Raw genomic sequence first — 21,366 nt, 5'->3', positions numbered from 1 at the left:
GTGCAGTGCAAAAGGACTGGTAACCATGATCATCTTTTTACCAATTTATGGATTGGTAGATGGTACACTATGGCTGGTAACCATCTCTGCTGTCATGCAAAAGCAAAAGCATGCTGCTGTGTAGCGCTGCTGAATCGCCTCTGTCAGCGGCATCTAGTACACATACGGTGACAGTCACAAAAGGCAAAACAGGCTCCATGATTGCCATGCTATGGCATCTGCCAGGGCAATCCAGGGAAAAAAGCCGCGAAATGCTTGTCTGCCGTTGCTTTCCCAGAGGAAGGAGTGACTGACGACATTTACCCAGAACCACCCGCAACAATGATTTTTGCCCCATCAGGCACTGGGATCTCAACCCGGAAATTCCAAGGGGCGGGGGAGGCTGCGGGAACTATGGGATAGCTACGGAATAGCTACCCACAGTGCAACGCTCCAGAAGTCGATGCTAGCCTCGGACCGTGGACGCACACCACCGATTTAATGTGTTTAGTGTGGCCGCGCGCACTCGATTTTATACAATCTGTTTTACAAAACCGGTTTATGCAAATTCGGAATAGTCCCGTAGTGTAGACGTACCCTGAGATGGTAACAGCCGGAACCAGCAGAAGTTTCTATAAGTCTTCAAGTGTGGCCTAAAACTAAAGCACATTGCAGTAGTCCAAACTGGAGAGGACAAAATCCTAGAACGCTGTGGGAAAGCTCCACATAAAGAAAAAGTTGCAAGGAGATGATGAAAAACCCCACGCTTGGCTACTGCTGAGCCCTGATAATCCAGAAGCAGCCATGAATTGAATAGGATCACTAAACTGCAAAGCTTGTTGGCAAATGGCAAGCCTACCCTCACATTCCAGGAAGCAGACCTCACTCTCACCATTTCTGCTGATTATTTCCTCTCCTCAGTTCAGCTTCAACCAAGACTCAACTTCAGCTAAATGCTGGGAAAGCAGACACCACCACTTGGGTCTGAGGAAAGAGATATGATACAGAGCTGAGTGTTATATTGATAGATGAGATGGTGAGAGTGCAGTGTTATCAACTTCACATACACACTGAATAGGAGGTGTGACAGAATAAGGTAGATGGATGGCCTTACAGTTAAGGTACTGACTGGGACTCCCAAGATCTGCATTCAATCCTTAGCTCTGGCACAAATTTCCTTAATCTTTGTGTGTCAGTTCCCCCATCTGAAAGAGAGTGGATAATATTACTTGCCTATATCACTAAGGTGTCATGAGGATAAATTCACTAATATGGGAAAGGCGATCAGACACTATAATGATAGGGGCCATAAGAAGAAAATCCTGGGGAGTTCCACAGATTCTACAGGCGATATATCACATAGGAGAAAACAAAAAAAGTCAACTCCTGGTCCCTAATGATGCATTAACAATATTTTTATTGTAAAGACTGATATCATGTGGCTTTTTTTTCTTTTGTAAGACAGTAAGATAGACTCACAAAATTAGCTCTACTCTATTCTATATCCAGGCCTAACACCTGAATCAAACGGTAACTCTTAAAACTCCACTAAGTTTCTCCAAGAAGATGTTATAGACAGGACTATCGTTAGCAGGACTGTCAGTATCAAGAGGTGGCTTCTTGAACATGGACATAACTGTTCCGATACGTTGCCCTCCTGAGTGGAGGAGTTAGCACTCAGATAACAGTGAACATAAAACTTATCCACCTCATGACTTCACTAGCTAGCAGGGACATAACCCCAAGCTGTAGGTCACAGCCCAAAGCTCTCCACTATCTTTAGGTGTCACATTTGTTCAACTACATTTGTATAAACAGGAAATCCAGAAGGATCTGCCATTATACAGGCAGCCAGTCACTGCAAACCTAATCAATCTTGTCAAACATTTGACTGCTTCCAAACAAAAGCAGACCACAATCACCATGCTGTCTACTACCCAGAAGATTTCAGGTTGTTTGGGCTTTCATAGATGCTATGGTGAAGCTTTTCTTCTCCACTTCTATTATATTCAAGGCACATGACTTCTAACAGTTCTTTAAGGGTGATCAGTCAAACTCAGTGCTTAATGTCTGCTCCTGATGCTGTGGCATCTTTATTTTACATTTCATCTGCTGCAGGTCATCTATACACCCTGGTGACTGTGAGGATGGTTTTAAGGAAGATGATATTTAGAAACTACTGTGTCAACATTAGAGGGTAAAAGATAGCTAAAGTGTCCTACAAAGACAGAGAGGTCCACTAGGTGCATTATAGTCTATATTAGAAAATGCTGTTAGTTTCCAAGGACAGAAATAAAATAGGTTCCACACATCTACTGCAGCAAAGGTGAGCCCTGACAACAGTTTGCACAAGTTTATGACAAGACTATAATAAAGGAATCTTCACTATGACTTCTGCCAATCCCAACATCAAAATAAGTTTAGAAAGTATTGCCACCTATGTCTATTGAGACAAAAACTATCTAGTACACACCCATTACGATTATGGCAGTCATTGGCTCTTTAGTCAATATACCACGGTCATCATTCCCTATACCTGGGGGAATTCTGCACCAAAAAATTAAAAATTCTGCACACAATATTTTAAAATTCTGCATATTTTGTCAACATAATATAATCATGCAAATTTCAATTATTTTGGTAATTGATTTCAAAATACCTGTCAGCAACTATGTCTGTAACAATACAGACAACAAAAAAGATTCAGGAAATGTTTTTTGACTAACAGATTCCTTACTAGGCATATTAATACACAACTCTGAGTAATAATTCATTTAAACTACAATACAGAAATGTATTTACTGTACCCTTCAGAAGCACCACAAAGGCTCAGGGGAGTCAGGGGTAATGGAGGAGCTGAAGGAGAGGGAAGTCATTACTGGGAAAGAGCCTGAGTGTGAACTTGGGAGGGTTGTTGGGTATGGGTTGGAGAAGTATGGAACAAGGGTTTTTTGGGGAGTGAGTAGGGATTGTTAGTGAGCTTCCACCATGCAGACCCTGGCTGACCCCTAGCCTCTCATTCAGTCAGGTACACTTGCCCCATATGTCCCTGTACTCCCTCACCGCCATCTGTCCTTGCACCCCCACTCAGACACCCTCCTCCGCCCATGTACTCCCCTCCTCCCATCCCCATGTGGCCCTGTACCCCCACTCCCATTCAGCTGCCACCCATCCCCCCACATCTGTGACCCCCCAGAAGCCCCATGTGCCCCACACTGTACATCCATCTACTCCATATCCCGTTCCTGACGACCTGACCCCCATGGGCTAGGCACTGTGAGAAAGGTAGCCTCTTTTTCTTCCCTATCTGAGGTGGGGCTTCTCCCACCCAAGAGCAGCCACTCTGTTCTGGTGCCACAGCAGTTCCCGGTGAATGAAAGTTGCAACTGCAGCACCTTTCCGGAAGAATGTATTTTCTGCAGGGCGCAGAATTCCGATGGATGCTAAAGTAACTCCCAACAATAAGCCTGGACGACCAAAAACAAGTATTCATCAGGGAATCAGAAACGTATGAAGATGGCCCTTTCGAGATGTGCACACATAGCCAATTTTGAAATGGGAGGTTCTCTCCTTTCAAGGTGATACAACCAACACAACCTCCTTCATTAGCTCAGACTGAACTAATGTCTTCAAATAGCAATAGTCATCTAGACACTGCTGGATCGTCTATATAGGGCTTGTATTGTGTGTCAAGTAAAGGCCCCATCCATATGTAAAATAATGGGGAGTGGTAACTTTGGCTAATAGCCTTTCCCTAAACAATATGACCCACAGAACAGGGTTCCTGGCATTCAATGCTCCAGAGATGAGATTCCAGCAAGACCTGTGAGACTGAATTAAATGCCAAACAAATGGTCAATCCATGTGAAGTAATCTGTTTTATAAATCACAACAGGAACCAAGAGACACAAACCTGTACAATTTATCTCCTTCAAAATCCTGCCCTCAATAAACCCAATCCATAGCAGTTATGCTCAGCATTCTCTGAAGCCAAAGAGGCAAAGTTATGACAGATGAGAGCCACATCATATCTCCTCACCAAGCCAAATACAATCAGAGATGTGGATAGATGTGACAAAGTAAGAGGTACCTAATGGGGAGACAAAAGCAAGAGACTATAAAAGCTAGGCCAAGGTGAGGGAGAAAGATTAGGAAAAAGGACAATAGTTGGAAGCCAGGACTAGGACTTGGTCTCCTGCCACTCTTTGCATTGCCTGTCACTCCTGCCATATCTTCTTCATTAATCCATTTTTCCTGGAATTGATAGCACCATAATGGCCTCTGGATGCCAAAGGAAATGGGGCATTCTTAGATGTGGGGGGCTGATACAGAACAGAACCCCCTTGTACTATTCCTCCCCACCTCACTCCCAGGAATAAGGGCAGGTCTACACTAAGGGTGGGGGTCGAACTAGGGTACGCAAGTTCAGCTACGTGAATAGCGTAGCTGAACTCGAAGTACCCTAGTTCGAACTAGTCACCCGTCCAGACGCCGCGGGATCGAAGTCCGCGGCTCCAAGGTCAACTCCGCCACCGCCGTTTGCAGTGGTGGAGTACCGGAGTCGACCGGAGCGCGCGGGGAGTTCAAACTATCGCGTCCAGATTAGACGCGATAGTTCGAACTCCGAGAAGTCGAACTCACCGCGTCGACCTGGCAGGTAAGTGTAGACTAGCCCTAAGAAAGCTCCACAGCACAGCTGTCATCCAGGAAACCAGCTAAGGATGAATCCACACCAGGCCACCCTTTCAAAGTTTAAATTCCCTATAATTCAACCCCATACTCCTGTATCCTCTCCTTTCTCCTTACATGAGTTAAACATGGGACAGTCAGACAGAAGTGTGGGACTCTGAGCAGGATGCCTAGAACGGAAGAGGTAGGAGTCAAGCAAAACCCACCATAAAACAATGGTGGGGAGAGAAGACAGAAACCAGCAGAACTATTTCCACAAACATCCATACTCCATGCACCCACAGCACCCCACCCACACAGTATGAACTACTAAGAAAGCCTCTCCTAGTCCTCCACCTCAGCCCACGCAAAGCCACACAAGCACCTCTTCACTCCTACATCCCCCAACTCTGCACCCCCCCACATACTTATCAACCCACAACCCTACTCTGAAAGCCCATCCCCAACACTCAGCCCACAACTCTGGCCCACAACTCTGCTCCACACTCCCCCACCCCCAACTCTGCTCCCACACATCTCCCTAGTTCCACAACCCTCAGCACTGCACCCCATCCAACCCCACTCCCTCACCCCACACACCCCATGAACCTTCCCCCTCCAATTCCCCAGCCCTAATACCCTCTCAGCCCCATGACACTCTTCCTCTACCGGCACCAGAGCCCTAAACCCCACCCACCCGCCTCTCCCCCAACTCCACACACACTAACCCTCCCCATCTCATCCCTACAACCCCCTTCCCACCTCAGAGCGCCCATCGCATACCAGCCCCCATCCTACAATCAGTAAACATACCCAGCCCCCCCAATTTCCTTAACGCAAGCCCCAAATTCTACCCCCACCCCTACAATTCCTGGCCCTGGAACACCCATCCTCTGCCAGCCCCCCAACTCCACCCCATAACACCCAAACACACAGCCCCCCCACCTCTCGTCCCAACTCTGCCCCCACCAGCCCCAAACCCACCCAGCCCCACCCCACATTCTACTCCCACCCCTACAATCCCCCTGGCCCCACGGCACCCATCCCCTGCCAGCCCCCAACTCTGCCCCCAGCCCTACAATCCCCAAACCCACCCAGCCCCGCCCCACATCCACCCCAACTTCTACTCCCACCCCTACAGCCCCCTGGCCCCACCGCACCCATCCCCTGCCAGCCCCCAACTCTGCCCCTCCTCCCCAAACCCTGTCCCCGCCGGCCCCCTGCCCGGACTCCCCCTGCTCCCGGCGGGGCGGGGGGCCCGTGACGCGCCGCTCGCCCACGGGGAGGAGCGGCCGGCGGGGGGGAGGAAGACTCGGGCCCCCGGAGGGGGGGGGACTTACCTCCGACCCGGTACATGTTGGCAGCCATGCCCGGGCTGGGGGGTCTGGGCCGCTCCCGCCGCCGCCGTTGCCTCCAGGTGCCGGATCCGCTGGAAAATGGAGGCTGGAGCGGCCGGGAGGGGGAGGGGGAGGGGGAGAGGAGCGAGGGAATTAAAGGGGCCGCGCCGATGGGGGAGCGGGCGCCTGGACTGAGGCAGTGCGGGGAAGGGGCAGATCAGAGCCGGGGGACTGTGCGGGCTGGAGGGGCGATTCGAGCCGGGGGGGAGTGGGGGGAAGATTAGAGCTGCGGGAGATAGTGGGCAGGATTGGGAGTATGTTGGGGCCGGAGGCGGGAGAGGGAGTTGAGGGGAAGGGGCAGCAGGGGGACTGGGGGGGGGCGAGTGGGATATCAGAGGGAATTGGGGGATGGGAAAGGAGGCAAGGTGGGGGATGGGGTAGGAAGTGCTGGAAAAGGGAGGCAGGAGAATGGGGCAAAGGAGGAGAGGCCATAGTGGCAGCCTTAGGCCTACTCATCCCCTGCTGTCTGTCAAATCACACCTCCACACCCTGCAGCAGATAGTGAGTCGGGGTCAGAGTTAAACCAAGAACAGGGCCCTACCCTTGGGTGGGGACTTTCCTCCTGAGGGAGGCAGCAGTTCTGGGCAGCTGGGGAAAGGGAGCCCCTGAGTGAGGGAGCACAGAGTTGGCAATGAGGAGAGGCACCCAGCAGATCCCTGAAGAGGGCAAGGGTTGCAGTAGCAGCAATATGGTGATGAAACAAAGTACTAAGGCTTTTGTCCATGTAATTGTACTATACAACATCATTATTTTCCCCAGGCCTGACCAAGATAGAGCTCTGGCTGAAAGAGAACTGACTACATCACAATCCAGATGAGATGGAAGAAAAAGGAAAGCATTAAGATGTATGTATGGAGGCTTGGGCTGAACCATCAATTGAAGGAGTATGCCTGACCTTTGCCAAAATATATTGCTGCTTTAGGGGCCTACTGGGTCCACAGCTGATCCTAGCCTATTATTAGATTATAGATAACCCAGTTGGTGGCAAGATGAGAACTAGATGCTTGAAATGGAGTAAACTCCAATGGACCAATAAAGGAATATTATGCCCATGTAAGTAGAGTTCCTTCCTAAACCCAAGCAGTTAGCATCATGCCCCCACAGAAAAAGTTACTTTCTTCTAACACAGAACTGTTTTAAACTAAAGAAAACAGAATTATTCCTAAAGTTGTTCTCTTTCTATTTCCCTATAGGCATCTCCTACAACTGTCCTTCAGCCTCCAACTGCCTGGCTTTCTGCTACAGATTTAAGGACACATATCCTCACATTTTCCCCCAGTATAAACAAGGTAATAAAAATGTTAAATAAATAAAAATTAAATATCCCAGCTCCACCTACAGTTAGGTCTTGTCTTCTGACCTTGAGGAGGGTTTTGTCCAGTTGAGTCATTTGAAAATTCAAATACCAGAGAGGGAAAGTGCTGTTCAGTAGGATTCAACAGGATTACCTCCCTTCACTAAGGCAGTGGTGATAGTACCATTGCAGTTAGGGTCACATCAGTCCTGCTGGGCTTGGAACCAGCTGAAGATACTTCCTCTTCCTCTGTACCGAGTTCCTTAATTAGTTTTGACCAAATAGAATCTCTGTGTGCAGCTTGTTCCGCTGTTAGGAGCTAGTGGTGTTCAGTACTTCTCATCCAGTTTTTTCAGGTCTGAGTTTCCTAGTTTACCTTTGAGTAAGCTCCAGGCAGTATTCTGACAGTTAAAGAAGAAAGCCAAAAGAAAACACCTTTTAGATTTGGCGCCTCTCAGCTTCACATCCTTTGACCAGGGCCACTCAGACCTAAAATTTACCTCTGAGAATAGCAATGTTGTTCTTAGCTGTCAACCCATGAACAGCTGCCCTGAGTTAACTCTGATGACTAACGTGAAGGTTTGCCCTACAGCTCAGCAGAGCTAGTACGGGGTCTTTTTGTTGTAGAATTCTCTAATATCTACTGTCTTCTCTGCCACTGCATTCCTTTGTGGGTGGTGAAGACTGGAGTTAATGTGCTTGACGTACTATATCCCCCAAAGTTGGAATTCAGAACTGGCAACTTATGTCCCATTGTCAGAAATTATTTCCAGATTTCAAATTGAGAAAAAATTCTTTTTACTTTGCTAAGCCCTGTTTACTGGTGGGTCTAGCACAGGGGTGGGCAAACTACGGCCCGCGGGCCAGATCCAGCCCATGGCGCCGCGGGGCTAAGACAGGCTCCCTGCCTGCCCTGGCTCCACGCGGCTCCTGGAAGCAGCTGGCACTATGTCCCTGCAGTCCCTGGGGGAGTGGGACAGAGGGCTCTGTGCGCTGCCCTCGTCTGCAGGCACCACCCCCCGCAGCTCCCGTTGGCTGGGAACAGGGAACTGCAGCCAGTTAGAGCTTTGGGGGAGGTATATGCAGGCAAGGGCAGTGCACGGAGCCCTCTGCCCCCCCTCCACCAGGGGCCGCAAGGACATGGTGCTGGCCACTTCCAGGAGCGGCGTGGAGCCAGGGAAGGCAGGGAGCCTGCCTTAGCCCCGCTGCATGCCGCTGCCACTCTGGAGCTGCTCAAGTTAAACAGCGCCAGGCTGAAGCCCACACCCTGAACCTGTCCTTCACCCCAGTCCCCTGCCCTGAGCCCTCTCCTGCACTCTGCACCCCCTCTTGCACCCCAACCCCTTGCCCTGTGCCCCTTCCTGCACACTGCATCCCCTCCCCACATCCTGCACTCCCTCCTGCACCCCCCCTCACATGGCCCTGCATGCAATTTCCTCATCCAGATGTGGCCCTTGGACCAAAAAGTTTGCCCACCCCTGGTCTAGCAAGAAGTGGACTTCTTACAAATCTAGAAAAATAGTGGTTACCAAACAAGCATGTCTCCTCTTCACACACATCTAGTGTTCTTTTCCAAAGCCTATTGGGTAGCCCTGTGGCAATGGGAAATTTTTTGAGTTGTGTTTGTCAGGTCATTCTGCAAGATTAATGTTTTCACCCTACAAGTGGGCTATCACATGGACATTAGGGCTCCTTCCAGCATTTCTGAGGGCTTAATATTCCTCATGTAAGGTAATAATTGGAGATATACCAATCTCCTAGAACTGGAAGGGACCTTGAAAGGTCATTGAGTCTAGCCCCCTGCCTTCACTAGCAGGACCAATTTTTGCCCCAGACCCCTAAGTGGCCTCCTCAAGGATTGAGCTCACAATCCTGGGTTTAGCAGGCCAATGCTCAAACCACTGAGCTATCCCTCCCCCCAATGTATCCTTTACAAGGACTGTAAGAACACAGTACAAATGCTATACGTAATCAACCTTCATCTTCAGAAAGTTCACCTTTCATAACATACAAATCCATAGACTGGATGCTAAACCTCTGATAAATAATTAAGCCAACCATAACCTTGGTTTCCGGTGGTGTATCAGCCCAAGCAGCTGTTTGAATCAGTTCTGTAGTGAGAGTGAGTGGATATGCTAAGTAGCACATATGTGGGCTTCTACATCATCCCACGCCTCTGGAGAATTGGGTGCTTGCTAGAGCTCCTCGGTGCAGTGTCAGTCACCTCTGTGGTCTTTCTAACAAGGTGGACAGTCACCTATGTGTCTATTCTGCAATACATTTATATCTCAAACACATGAGCAATCTCTGGTATTTAATATGTATCTTGTTTGGGTCTATACTGTTTATTAAAAATACAAGCACTTTGTGGTCTGTCACCAATATGACATTATCAAGTTCACACATGTGGCCTGTGACTCTCTTACATGGCCACATGCTTGCTAGACATTCTCTCTCTTTGAGCACACCTGCTCTTGGAATCTGAATGCATAATAGGTCAAGATTTGCAAAGCCCTCTAGGGTATTTAGCCCTACAAATGTTCTGGGGCTAAGTCTTCTAGTTGACTTTGAAAATTTCAAACCAGTATTTTTCTAAATCATATTCCAATTGCTCAATTTCCACAGATTCTGTAACTAGAGTAACAACCCATCAATACCATAGCTACCAGCATATGTAGAAAGAACTGTAGATCATAAAATACAGTTTAAATGTGGTCAGCAGATATTTTAAAACCCCACAAGTGTGCCTCTGTGCTTTATTCCAGATTCACACATAGTTTTAAGCAATTCATAAAAGACTTGGCCTTTTGAGAATGATTAAGTATGAAGATTCTCCAGCATTCAGCCATACGGAGGAACAGCCCCAGTTCTGATTGTAGGAGGCGACCTTTCAGCTATGGCTTTGTTTCTATTGCTAACCCCACCCCTTCTTTATCAATCCTATGTCCTAAGAACCATAGCCAGTTTGTTGTTGCATATATTTTTATCTTTTTAATTTTAGTCCCGCATCCTTCGTAGCCTTCAGAACTTGCTCTAGCCTTAGGTTAAGTTGTTCCACAGGCTTCCCTTACCTATGATGTCATCCACATAAACCTTCATTCCCTGCTGGCCGCATCGAATCTCATTTCTCTTTGGATGATTTCTGAGACATTTGAAATGCTGAACAGGAGGCAGTGAAAGCCATATCTGCCAAGTAGTGATACAATTGTCAGCTTGTCACTGCCAGAATAGAGCCGTACTTGCCAGACTCCTCTAGCTGTATCTAGTGAGAAGAATACTATTGCATCTGCTCATTTAGAGAGGAAGCCCCTAATTCTCCCCTTCAGTACAGCTATTTTGTGTTGCTCTGGTGGCACAACACAGCCAGAAAGCAGGCTTAACTATCTACCTGGGAATGCCCAGGTGGCACAACACTGGGGCAATGACTCTACACTGACTCCCCCATTCCTCTCCAACTTCTTGGGATTATAAGCAGCAGGATGTCATTGACACCAATTTAGACAGCTGTATGTTGCACCAGGAACCAAAGTGGCCGTGAGCCAACTCCACAAGAAAGAGGCTGCAAAGGTGATGAAAACTTAAGCCACCTCTCTCCCCAACTTCCCACCATCCCTGGTCCTGCATCAAATGAGAAGAATATACCTCTCCCCCCACCTCCAGTTTTATTTAGCCACTTCTGTACAAATAACGGTATGCTCCTATCTTTTCATAATACGCACTATAGTCACACAGCATTCTGTTGGCTCAGTAATGCACGATCATATTATTCTCTCCCATTGCTCATTCTGAGAAACAGTGGGATTTCTTCTGTGCATTTGTGTGGGGCCTTTCTGAACAGACGTGGCTTAGTCTAGTGGGTACGGGTAATGGGCCCTATAACAAACGTGATTCCCCCCCCCACACACACACACACATAGACTCCTTGCTGTTGTGACTAGTATTGGATTTAAATTGCCTAGACAACTTATGTCTCCCTGCACTAGTGAACAGGACCCTGAGTTGCTCTAACTTAACTGTAATGATCTTACAAATCGTTACAAGTCATCTCCACCCCTGAATTAGTTTTAAATTTAACAGTAGTGCAGCTCTTGACTTTAACAGCACCACTCTGTTTATAAGTGTTTTATTTGGATACAGATCCCAGGAAATCAGCATCACCAATCACAGTGTTTGGGCTATCTCCCCAATAATTGCATGTCCATCACAAACTGATACTTCACTGTTCCTCCCCTTTCCCCAATCATTAAACTATTTAACACCACCAGTCCTCCTAGTACAGATGCTTGTGGGCATCCATTAACCTCTTTTCAAGTTGCAAATGACATTTGTTACTACTCTTTGATTCCTACCTCCTCGCTGATTTCTAATCCTTGACAAACACCATCTGTGGACCATATTCCCTTTCACTATCTGCCTCTGTCCAGAGCCCTACATCCATTTCCCCTCCAGTGAAGATCCAACAACTCTCCTCTACATCATGTCAGTTCCATCTTGGATTGCTGCAGTGTGTTCTACTTGTGACTACTTCTAAAGTCCACTTGGGAGTTCCTTCTAATGGAGAACACAGCTGCCCATCTCCAGAGAGTCACAGACAACATGGATACATAACACCTGCACTCAAGTTTCTGGCCTGGCTTTCTTGCATTCAGCTGAAGCTCAGTGGGGGGATCTTGTTATCTGAGAGGTGCCTCTTACTCCATACTCCACCATGGCAGTTAAAATCAGTGGGGACGTTGTCACCATAAGTTCCCAGAGCTGAACTTGCTTATCTGAAAGAACCTGAGCTTCCAGTAAAATGCAAGATAAGGTTATTTGGTTTAGCTTTTATATGAGTTTTGTTACCATACGTTGGACATGTGCGCCTGGAAAAGTGATAGTATTGTTGCTAATATCCACTTAACCTACTGCTGGTGCTATACACCTAGTACAATTCCTGTAAGCAGTAGCAGTGGGTGGGAGTGGTATTCATTTTGAGCTGTTTTATGTCAGCTATTTGTTAAAATTCTGTAATAAAACTCCTAGCTGGCATGACAAGACGTGTTTAATACTTTTTAACAAGCACATGATCACTCTTGTCAAGGAGGAGGAGCCAACACCATGTGACCTGCCACCTCATCATTTACTGCTAGCAAGTGCCCAGTGACCACTGTTTTGAGAATCTTTGGGAAGATTTTTCTGTGCAGTTACCACAGGTATGTTATACAATTGCAAATGAGAGGAGCTGGTTTGTGCTTATCAAGGGAAGGGAAGACTGTTCTTGGGCTAGGGGAATCCCCTGCTGAGCTGTGGGACAGGGCAAAGGGCATGGCCCAGTATTTGTCATTAAAGCTCTGTTGACAGAAAACATTCTGTTGAGACTTTGCATGTGGAGTCTCATACGTGTGAATCTTTTGAAAGGACAAAACCCGTATCTTGGCCTTTTTCATAGAGAAAATGAACGTGTGCACCTCCTGGGGAAGAACTATTTTGTGGATAAGTGTTAGACAAAAAATACCTTCTCTCTGAGAGCCCCTTCCAGAGTGAACTATAGACCTGAAACCTTTCCACAGGGAAAACTGAGCATGCACACCAAGGTGTTTGTGTGGAGAAAGCTTGCAGGTAAATTGACTCCTGCCAATTAATGGCAGCATCTTTGTTATGCATTGACCTCCATATCCCTCGTTCCATCCCACTCCTCAGGCAGAACCAAGCTTATGGCCCCTGCAGTACATGTCCTCCCTCCTGACCCCATCCATGCTTCTTCTGACAATCCCAAGGACAGTTGTCCATTCATTGATCCTAAGGCACATATCATTTCATGCTGAATGTCTGAACTACAGCAGCGGAGAGGGAGTGTGTACTGATTTTCGGATGGAAAATGGAGGGCAACGAAAATGATCAGAGGCTGGGGCACATGACTTGTGAGGCAAGGCTGAGGGAACTGGGCTTGTTTAGTCTGCAGAAGAGAAGAGTGAGGGGGGATTTGATAGAAGCCTTCAACTACCTGGAAGGGGGTTCCAAAGAGAATAGAGCTCAGCTGTTCTCAGTGCTGGCAGATGACAGAACAAGGAGCAATGGTCTCAAGTTGCAGTGCATAAGAACATAAGAACGGCTGTACCGGGTCAGACCAAAGGTCCATCTAGCCCAGTATTTGTCTACCGACAGTGGCCAATGCCAGGTGCCCCAGAGGGAGTGAACCTAACAGGCAATGATCAAGTGATCTCTCTCCTGCCATCCATCTCCATCCTCTGACGAACAGAGGCTAGGGACACCATTCTTACCCACCCTAGCTAATAGCCATTTATGGACTTAGCCACCATGAATTTATCCAGTTCCCTTTTAAACATTGTTATAGTCCTAGCCTTCACAACCTCCTCAGGTAAGGAGTTCCACAAGTTGACTGTGCGCTGCGTGAAGAAGAACTTCCTTTTATTTGTTTTAAACTTGCTGCCTATTAATTTCATTTGGTGGTCCCTAGTTCTTGTATTACGGGAATAAGTAAATAACTTTTCCTTATCCTCTTTCTCAACATCACTCATGATTTTATATACCTCTATCATATCCCCCCTTAGTCTTCTCTTTTCCAAGCTGAAGAGTCCTAGCCTCTTTAATCTTTCCTCGTATGGGACCATCTCCAAACCCCTAATCATTTTAGTTGCCCTTTTCTGAACCTTTTCTAGTGCTAGAATATCTTTTTTTGAGGTGAGGAGACCACATCTGTACACAGTATTCGAGATGTGGGTGTATCATGGATTTATATAAGGGCAATAATATATTCTCAGTCTTATTCTCTATCCCCGTTTTAATGATTCCTAACATCCTGTTTGCTTTTTTGACCGCCTCTGCACACTGCGTGGACATCTTCAGAGAACTATCCACGATGACTCTAAGATCTTTTTCCTGACTCGTTGTAGCTAAATTAGCCCCCATCATATTGTATGTATAGTTGGGGTTATTTTTTCCAATGTGCATTACTTTACATTTATCCACATTAAATTTCATTTGCCATTTTCCAATCACTTAGTTTTGTGAGATCTTTTTGAAGTTCTTCACAATCTGCTTTGGTCTTAACTATCTTGAGTAGTTTAGTATCATCTGCAAACTTTGCCACCTCACTGTTTACCCCTTTCTCCAGATCATTTATGAATAAATTGAATAGGATTGGTCCTAGGACTGACCCTTGGGGAACATCACTAGTTACCCCTCTCCATTCTGATAATTTACCATTAATTCCTACCCTTTGTTCCCTGTCCTTTAACTAGTTCTCAATCTATGAAAGGACCTTCCCTTTTATCCCATGACAGCTTAATTTACGTAAGAGCCTTTGGTGAGGGACCTTGTCAAAGGCTTTCTGGAAATCTAAGTACACTATGTCCACCAGATCCCCCTTGTCCACATGTTTGTTGACCCCTTCAAAGAACTCTAATAGATTAGTAAGACATGATTTCCCTTTACAGAAACCATGTTGACTATTGCTCAACAGTTTGTTTTTCTATGTGTCTGACAATTTTATTCTTAACTATTGTTTCGACTAATTTCCCCGGTACCGACGTTAGACTTACCAGTCTGTAATTGCCGGGATCACCCCTAGAGCCCTTTTTAAATATTGGCGTTACATTAGCTAACTTCCAGTCATTGGGTACAGAAGCCGATTTAAAGGACAGGTTACAAACCTTAGTTAATAGTTCCGCAACTTCACATTTGAGTTCTTTCAGAACTCTTGGGTGAATGCCATCCGGTCCCGGTGACTTGTTAATGTTGCGTTTATCAATTAATTCCAAAACCTCCTCTAGTGACACTTCAATCTGTAACAGTTCCTTAGATTTGTCACCTACAAAAGCCAGCTCAGGTTTGGGAATCTCCCTAACATCCTCAGCCGTGAAGACTGAAGCAAAGAATCCATTTAGTTTCTCCGCAATGACTTTATCGTCTTTAAGCGCTCCTTTTGTATTTTGATCGTCAAGGGGCCCCACTGGTTGTTTAGCAGGCTTCCTGCTTCTGATGTACTTAAAAAACATTTTGTTATTACCTTTGGAGTTTTTGGCTAGCCGTTCTTCAAACTCCTCTTTGGCTTTTCTTATTACACTCTTGCACTTAAGTTGGCAGTGTTTGTGCTCCTTTCTATTTGCCTCACTAGGATTTGACTTCCACTTTTTAAAGGAAGTCTTTTTATCTCTCACTGCTTCTTTTACATGGTTGTTAAGCCACGGTGGCTCTTTTTTAGTTCTTTTACTGTTTTTCTTAATTTGGGGTATACATTGAAGTTGGGCCTCTATTATGGTGTCTTTAAAAAGGGCCCATGCAACTTGCAGGGATTTCACTTGAGTCCCTGTACCTTTTAACTTTTGTTTAACTAACCCCCTCATTTTTGTATAGTTCCCCCTTTTGAAATTAAATGCCACAGTATTGGGCTGTTGAGGTGTTCTTCCCACCACATGGATGTTGAATGCTATTGTATTATGGTCACTATTTCCAAGTGGTCCTGCTAATACTTACCTCTTGGACCAGCTCCTGCGCTCCACTCAGGATTAAATCTAGAGTTGCCTCTCCCCTTGTGGGTTCCCGTACCAGCTGCTCCATGAAGCAGTCATTTAAAGTATCGAGAAATTTTATCTCTGCATTTCGTCCTGAAGTGAAATGTTCCCAGTCAATATGGGGATAATTGAAATCCCCCGCTATTATTGGGTTCTTAATTTTGATAGCCTCTCTAATTTCCCTTAGCATTTCATCATCACTATTACTGTCCTGGTCAGGTGGTCGATAATAGATCCCTAATGTTATATTTTTACTAGAGCATGAAATTTCTATCCATAGAGATTCTATGGAACATGTGGATTCGCTTAAGATTTTTACTTCATTTGAATCTACACTTTCTTTCACATATAGTGCCGCTCCTCCCCCTGCACGACCTGTTCTGTCCTTCCGATATATTTTGTACCCCAGAATGATTGTGTCCCATTGATTGCTCTCAGTCCACCAGGTTTCTGTGATGCCTATTATATCAATATCCTCCTTTATCACAAGGCACCCATCTTATTATTTAGACTTCTGGCATTTGTGTACAAGCACTTTAAAAACTTGTCCCTGTTTATTAGTCTGCCTTTTTCTGATGTGCCAGATTCTTTTTTATGTGACTGTTTATCATCTGATCCGGCCCTTACATTATCCTCTTCCGTCCTCTGCTCCTGACTATAACCTGGAGATTCTCTATCATCAGACACTCCCCTAAGAGAAGTCTGTGTCCGATCCACATGCTCCTCTGCAGCAGTCGGCTTTCCTCCATCTCCTAATTTAAAAACTGCTCTACAACCTTTTTAATGTTTAGTGCCAGCAGTCTGGTTCCACTTTGGTTTAGGTGGAGCCCATCTCTCCTGTATAGGCTCCTCCCATCCCAGAAGTTTCCCCAGTTCCTAATGAACGTGAACCCCTCCTCTCTACACCATCATCTCATCCACGCGTTGGGACTCTGAAGCTCTGCCTGCCTACCTGGCCCTGCGCGTGGAACTGGGAGCATTTCTGAGAATGCCACCATAGAGGTCCTGGATTTCAGTCTCTTCCCTAGCAGCCTAAATTTGGCTTCCAGGACATCTCTCCTACCCTTCCCTACGTCATTGGTACCTACATGTACCACGACCACCGGCTCCTCCCCAGCACTACACATAAGCCTGTCTAGGGAGAGGGGAGGTCGAGGTTGGATATTAGGAAACACTGTTTCGTTAGGAGCGTGGTGAAGCACTGGAATGGGTTATGTAGGGAGGTGGTGGAATCTCCATCCATAGAGTTTTTTAAGGCCCAGCTTGACAAAGCCTTGGCTGGGATGATTTTATTGGTGTTGGTCCTGCTTTGGGCGGGGGGTTGGACTGGATGACTTCCTGGGGTCTTTTCCAACCCTGATCTTCTATGATTCTATGAAAGGCCTGGCCCCCAGATGGGAGAGGAACAGGCACACTTCAGTTCAGGATATTTTTAAATGCCTAGGTCAGTACGCACTGAACTCTCTTCATCACTTACATTATATCCAAAAGAAGCGGCAAAGAATCCTGTGGCACCTTATAGACTAACAGACGTTTTGCAGCATGAGCTTTCGTGGGTGAATACCCACTTCTTCGGATGCAAGATACACGGCTACCCCTCTGATATTATATCCAAGGTGAGACAGAGCACTGGACAAAAAAGCCAGAATTCTGATTTGGACTCCATGTACGGTGTACATCCGGGGAAGAACCATGGCTGACACTTTCAAGAAGCCCAACTCCCATTGAATTTTAAATGTGTTTTGATGCCTAAATCCCTTATGCTCCTTTGAAAATCTCTGCTCATATGACTTAGGCTTAACCCAGTCATCAAATTTAAAGGGACTACAGCTTTCACGCTCTTACAGGGAATGTCCAGAATTTGAACCCCAGACCTGAATTTAAGGTCTACTTGAAGATGCTCCAGTTTAACACAAGGTGTGAATTTAACCTGATTTAGTTAAATTGGTGCAATCCCTGGGTGTATGGATACTTATTTTGGTTTTAGAGAGGCTTATTGCAGTTAAGCTGAAATTTCATAGAACCAGAGGGTTAGAAGGGACCCAAAGGTCAGCTAGTCTAACCCCCTGCCAAGATGCAGGATTTGTTGTGTCTAAACCATCCAAGACAGATGGCTTTACAGCCTCCTTTTGAAAACCTCCAATGAAGGAGCTTTCACAACCTCCCTAGGCAGTCTGTTCCATTGTCCTACTGTTCTTAGAGGTAGGAAGTTTTTCCTGAGATTTAATCTAAATCTGCTGTGCCATAGTTTGTTCCCAATGGACTTAAGCTAAACTGGAAAAAAAACATTCTTATACTGAAAAAATAGTAGTCTGGATAGCTTTTGTCTAGTATTTTTGATCAGTAGGTCTCAACACACTACAAAGGAAATGAATAGCATCATTCTCATTTTACAAATGGGGAAACTGAGGCACAGAGCAGTTAACTGGCTTGCCCAAGATCACCCAACAGGCCAGTGAGAGAGCAGGGAATAGAATCAGGTCTTCTGAGTCCCAGTCCAGTGCTCTATTTGCTAGGCCACACGGAGTTTATACAAATTTAACTAAATCCGTTTTAAAACCCATGTAAGTTAAAACGGTGCAACTTTCCTGTGTAGAAAAGGCCTAAGATAGACTGCTTTATCAACAAGACACTGTGTTGGAGCCTATGTCCCCCATGTGAAGGATTTTATAAGTTAGTCTGGAGAAATATTTTATAAACTTTAAAGGTACCACCTTCCCCATCTCAGATGGTTTGCCCAAGATTTAATCTCAGGACCCCTGGCAACCAGGGTCGCCTGACACAAGTTGCTCCCTCTCAAAAGAATGAGACCAGTTTTTCAACTGGCTATGTGTGCAGGGGCGGCTCCAGGCCCCAGCACGTCAAGTGCGTGCTTGGAGCGGCATGCTGCGGGGGGTCGCTCTGCCGGTCGCTGGAAGGGCGGCAGGCGGCTCCGGTGGACCTCCCGCAGGCATGCCTGCGGAGGGTCCGCTGGTCCTGCAGCTTCGGTGGAGCATCCGCAAGCACGCCTGCGGGTGGTCCACCGGAACCGCGGGACCGGCGACCGGCAGAGCGACCCCCGTGGCATGCCGCCGTGCTTGGGGCGGCGAAATGGCTAGAGCCGCCTCTGTATGTGTGTTCCTCAGTTAGCTTCAGGAGCAGCAACCTTTGGCCTTATGTAGCTTCAGTGAATTACACACTGCCTATAATCTTTTAAGTAACCTGGAGGTGATAATTAGAGAAAACTAACATCACTCTCACCTGTGAGTAGCTAAGGTTGTGGTTGCTTTGTTATAAGTCCTATTTTGATTCCACTTGAACAGTACCAGAACTAACTCCATCCACCTGAAATATTGGTCATACACCGCTGCTAGAGAAGTTTTAAAATTTGCTTTTGCAAGTGTGAGGCTTGTTGGACAACAACATGTTTTTGATTTGTACATCTGAGAAAGCCAAGTTATTTCAACATTTTGAAAACTGTTTTATTTTGTTCTTGTCATGGGAATATTTACCTTGGAAACAGTTGTCCTCCATGATGACTGGTGCCTTTTACAATGTTTTGCAGTGTTTGGGGAATTACTCTTAGAATGGGTCTATATGTTTTCCCAAATTCTCAGCAATCCATGAGCATCCTGCAGACTTTAGAAGCCGTCTAGGTGAAACCCTAAAAAACAAAGCAAGCAATCTAGACCAGAAGTCCCCAACGTAGTCCTCAATGGCGCCCTCCGGGGCGTCTAACTGCACCCGCATTCTGGCCAGTGGACAAGCGTCCGGCGAAATGCCGTCAACAGGCTGTGTCATCCAGAGGCGTTGCCACCGAAATGCTGCCAATTTTCGGCGGTATTTTGGCGGCGACGCCTCTGGATGCTGCTGCTTGTCGGCGGCATTTCAGCAACGACGCCTATTGACATTGTCGCTTGTCAGCGGAATTTCGGCGGATGCTCGTCCACCGCCACAGTCCTCCGTGGCTCGTCGTCTGGCGCCCGCCAGACGAAAAAGGTTGAGGACCACTGACCATTTCCTTGTGAAGAATCTTCAATCCAGACTGCCAAGAGCACTTCAGTTCATTTTTCATTAAGAAAATCCAGGAATTCCCCCATCACACACACACCTAGCTGTACTTTTGCTCCCTTCCACATCAGTCAATGCTTGACAGACCTCAGACTGCATTTCCTATACCTTGTAACTAGCAATTTCTCCTTCCTCTCACCCAATGCCAGGAAGCAAAGGTGAGTGAGTTTTCTACAGCTGATATAATTAGCTCTGTCAGCAGCACCATTCAGAGAACTGCCATGACCTCTTCTGTGACTGAATACACCTCTGTATTCACACCTTGCATAGTAGTGTAATAATCTTTGTACAAGGTAGGTTTTGTAAGGTATTATCTGAAAACTCAATTTGCTGGTACATATTGTCCTGATAAAATACGCGTGGCAACACTGTATGTGAAATTAAAATATTCCCCTCAGGGGAGCAGGGATAGTTCAGTGGTTTGAGCATTGGTCTGCTAAACCCAGGGGTGTGAGTTCAATCCTTGGAGGAGCCATTTAGGGAATATGGTAGAAAAATCTGTCAGGGATGCTACTTGGTTCTGCTGTGAAGGCAGAAGACTGGCCTCAATCTTTCAAGGTCCCTTCCAGTTCTATGAGATGGGTTAATATTTTTTTTATTATATGGAGATATACCTATGTTCAAACCACACAGCCCTGCCCAGGCAGAAGTCAGGTCTGTCCTAAACAAAGGAAGGATTGTATGCTTGCCTTAATTTGCATTTAGGTAGTAAACAGACTGATCCAGCAGGAAGGAAAAACAAAGAAAGCTCTAACAGGTGAAAAAAGTCAGCATGGAACATCCTTCCACATGGACTCTTTGTCCTCTGGTGCTCCAATGGAAATGTTTTACAAGAAAAGAACTGAAACTATAAAAACGAGGAACACCACCCTCTCTCTCTCCCTGTCTGCCTTTGGCATTGCACCTAAGATGACAAAGGAGAACCACCATTGGATTCTGGGGCAGAGGGGTCCTGACCTGAAGAGTTTGGTCACTAACCTTACTAGAAGCATATGGTGAGAAATTTGTCTTGAATCTAATATAGTTTGCTAAGTTAGCACTAGAAAGCATTTTATCTATTTTTCTTGTAACCATTTCTGACTTCTAGGCCTCTTTTACTTGTACCCACAATCTCCCTCTTTGTAGTTAATAACTGTTTTACTGTTTTATCTAATTCAGTGTGCTTAAGTTGAAGCATCTGGATAACTCCATTTAAAGTAATAAACAGATACATTATTCCCTTAAAGGAATAATGGACTTAAAATATTTGTACTGTCCAGGAGATGGCTGGGCAGTACAGGACATACATTTCTGACAAGAGATCCAGAACTGGGGCTGTGTTGGGGTCACCCTGCAGTATAACCAAGACTGGTGAGAGACAGGGTGTAGCTGGCAGGCTGCAGTTACACACAGATACTCAGAGTGTGGCTTGCATATGGGAAGGCTGTTTGTGAGTGGCCCAAGTGGGAGCTATCTCAGCAAGCCA

The 21,366-nt window shown here is 46.2% G+C and overlaps 1 protein-coding gene and 1 long non-coding RNA gene across 12 annotated transcripts in view; one reads left to right on the top strand and one right to left on the bottom strand.

Annotated features, from left to right (window-relative positions):
- MTA1 (metastasis associated 1) overlaps window positions 1-6,123 on the bottom strand; it is a 174,678-nt gene extending 168,555 nt beyond the window's left edge. For all 3 annotated transcript variants that reach the window (XM_045027526.1, XM_045027527.1, XM_045027530.1), the window contains exon 1: window positions 5,988-6,123. In XM_045027526.1, the coding sequence (XP_044883461.1) occupies window positions 5,988-6,015 (28 nt within the window). In that variant the 5' untranslated portion in view covers window positions 6,016-6,123. The remainder of the gene's footprint in view (window positions 1-5,987) is intronic.
- Window positions 5,936-21,366, top strand: part of LOC123375987 — a 52,582-nt gene continuing 37,151 nt past the window's right edge. For 4 of the 9 annotated variants that reach the window (XR_006581657.1, XR_006581656.1, XR_006581652.1 and 1 more), the window contains exons 1-4: window positions 5,937-6,064; window positions 6,804-6,889; window positions 7,238-7,333; window positions 12,419-12,530. This is a non-coding gene — a long non-coding RNA (uncharacterized LOC123375987). Of the gene's footprint in view, window positions 6,065-6,803; window positions 6,890-7,237; window positions 7,334-12,418; window positions 12,531-20,606; window positions 20,897-21,366 lie in introns of all 9 variants that reach the window. The other 5 variants (XR_006581654.1, XR_006581650.1, XR_006581649.1 and 2 more) reach the window with 3 other exon arrangements.

The sequence above is a fragment of the Mauremys mutica genome, chromosome 8 (genome assembly GCF_020497125.1).
Source record: "Mauremys mutica isolate MM-2020 ecotype Southern chromosome 8, ASM2049712v1, whole genome shotgun sequence".
Taxonomy (NCBI): domain Eukaryota; kingdom Metazoa; phylum Chordata; order Testudines; family Geoemydidae; genus Mauremys; species Mauremys mutica.
This window is presented reverse-complemented; position numbering and strand designations above follow the sequence as displayed.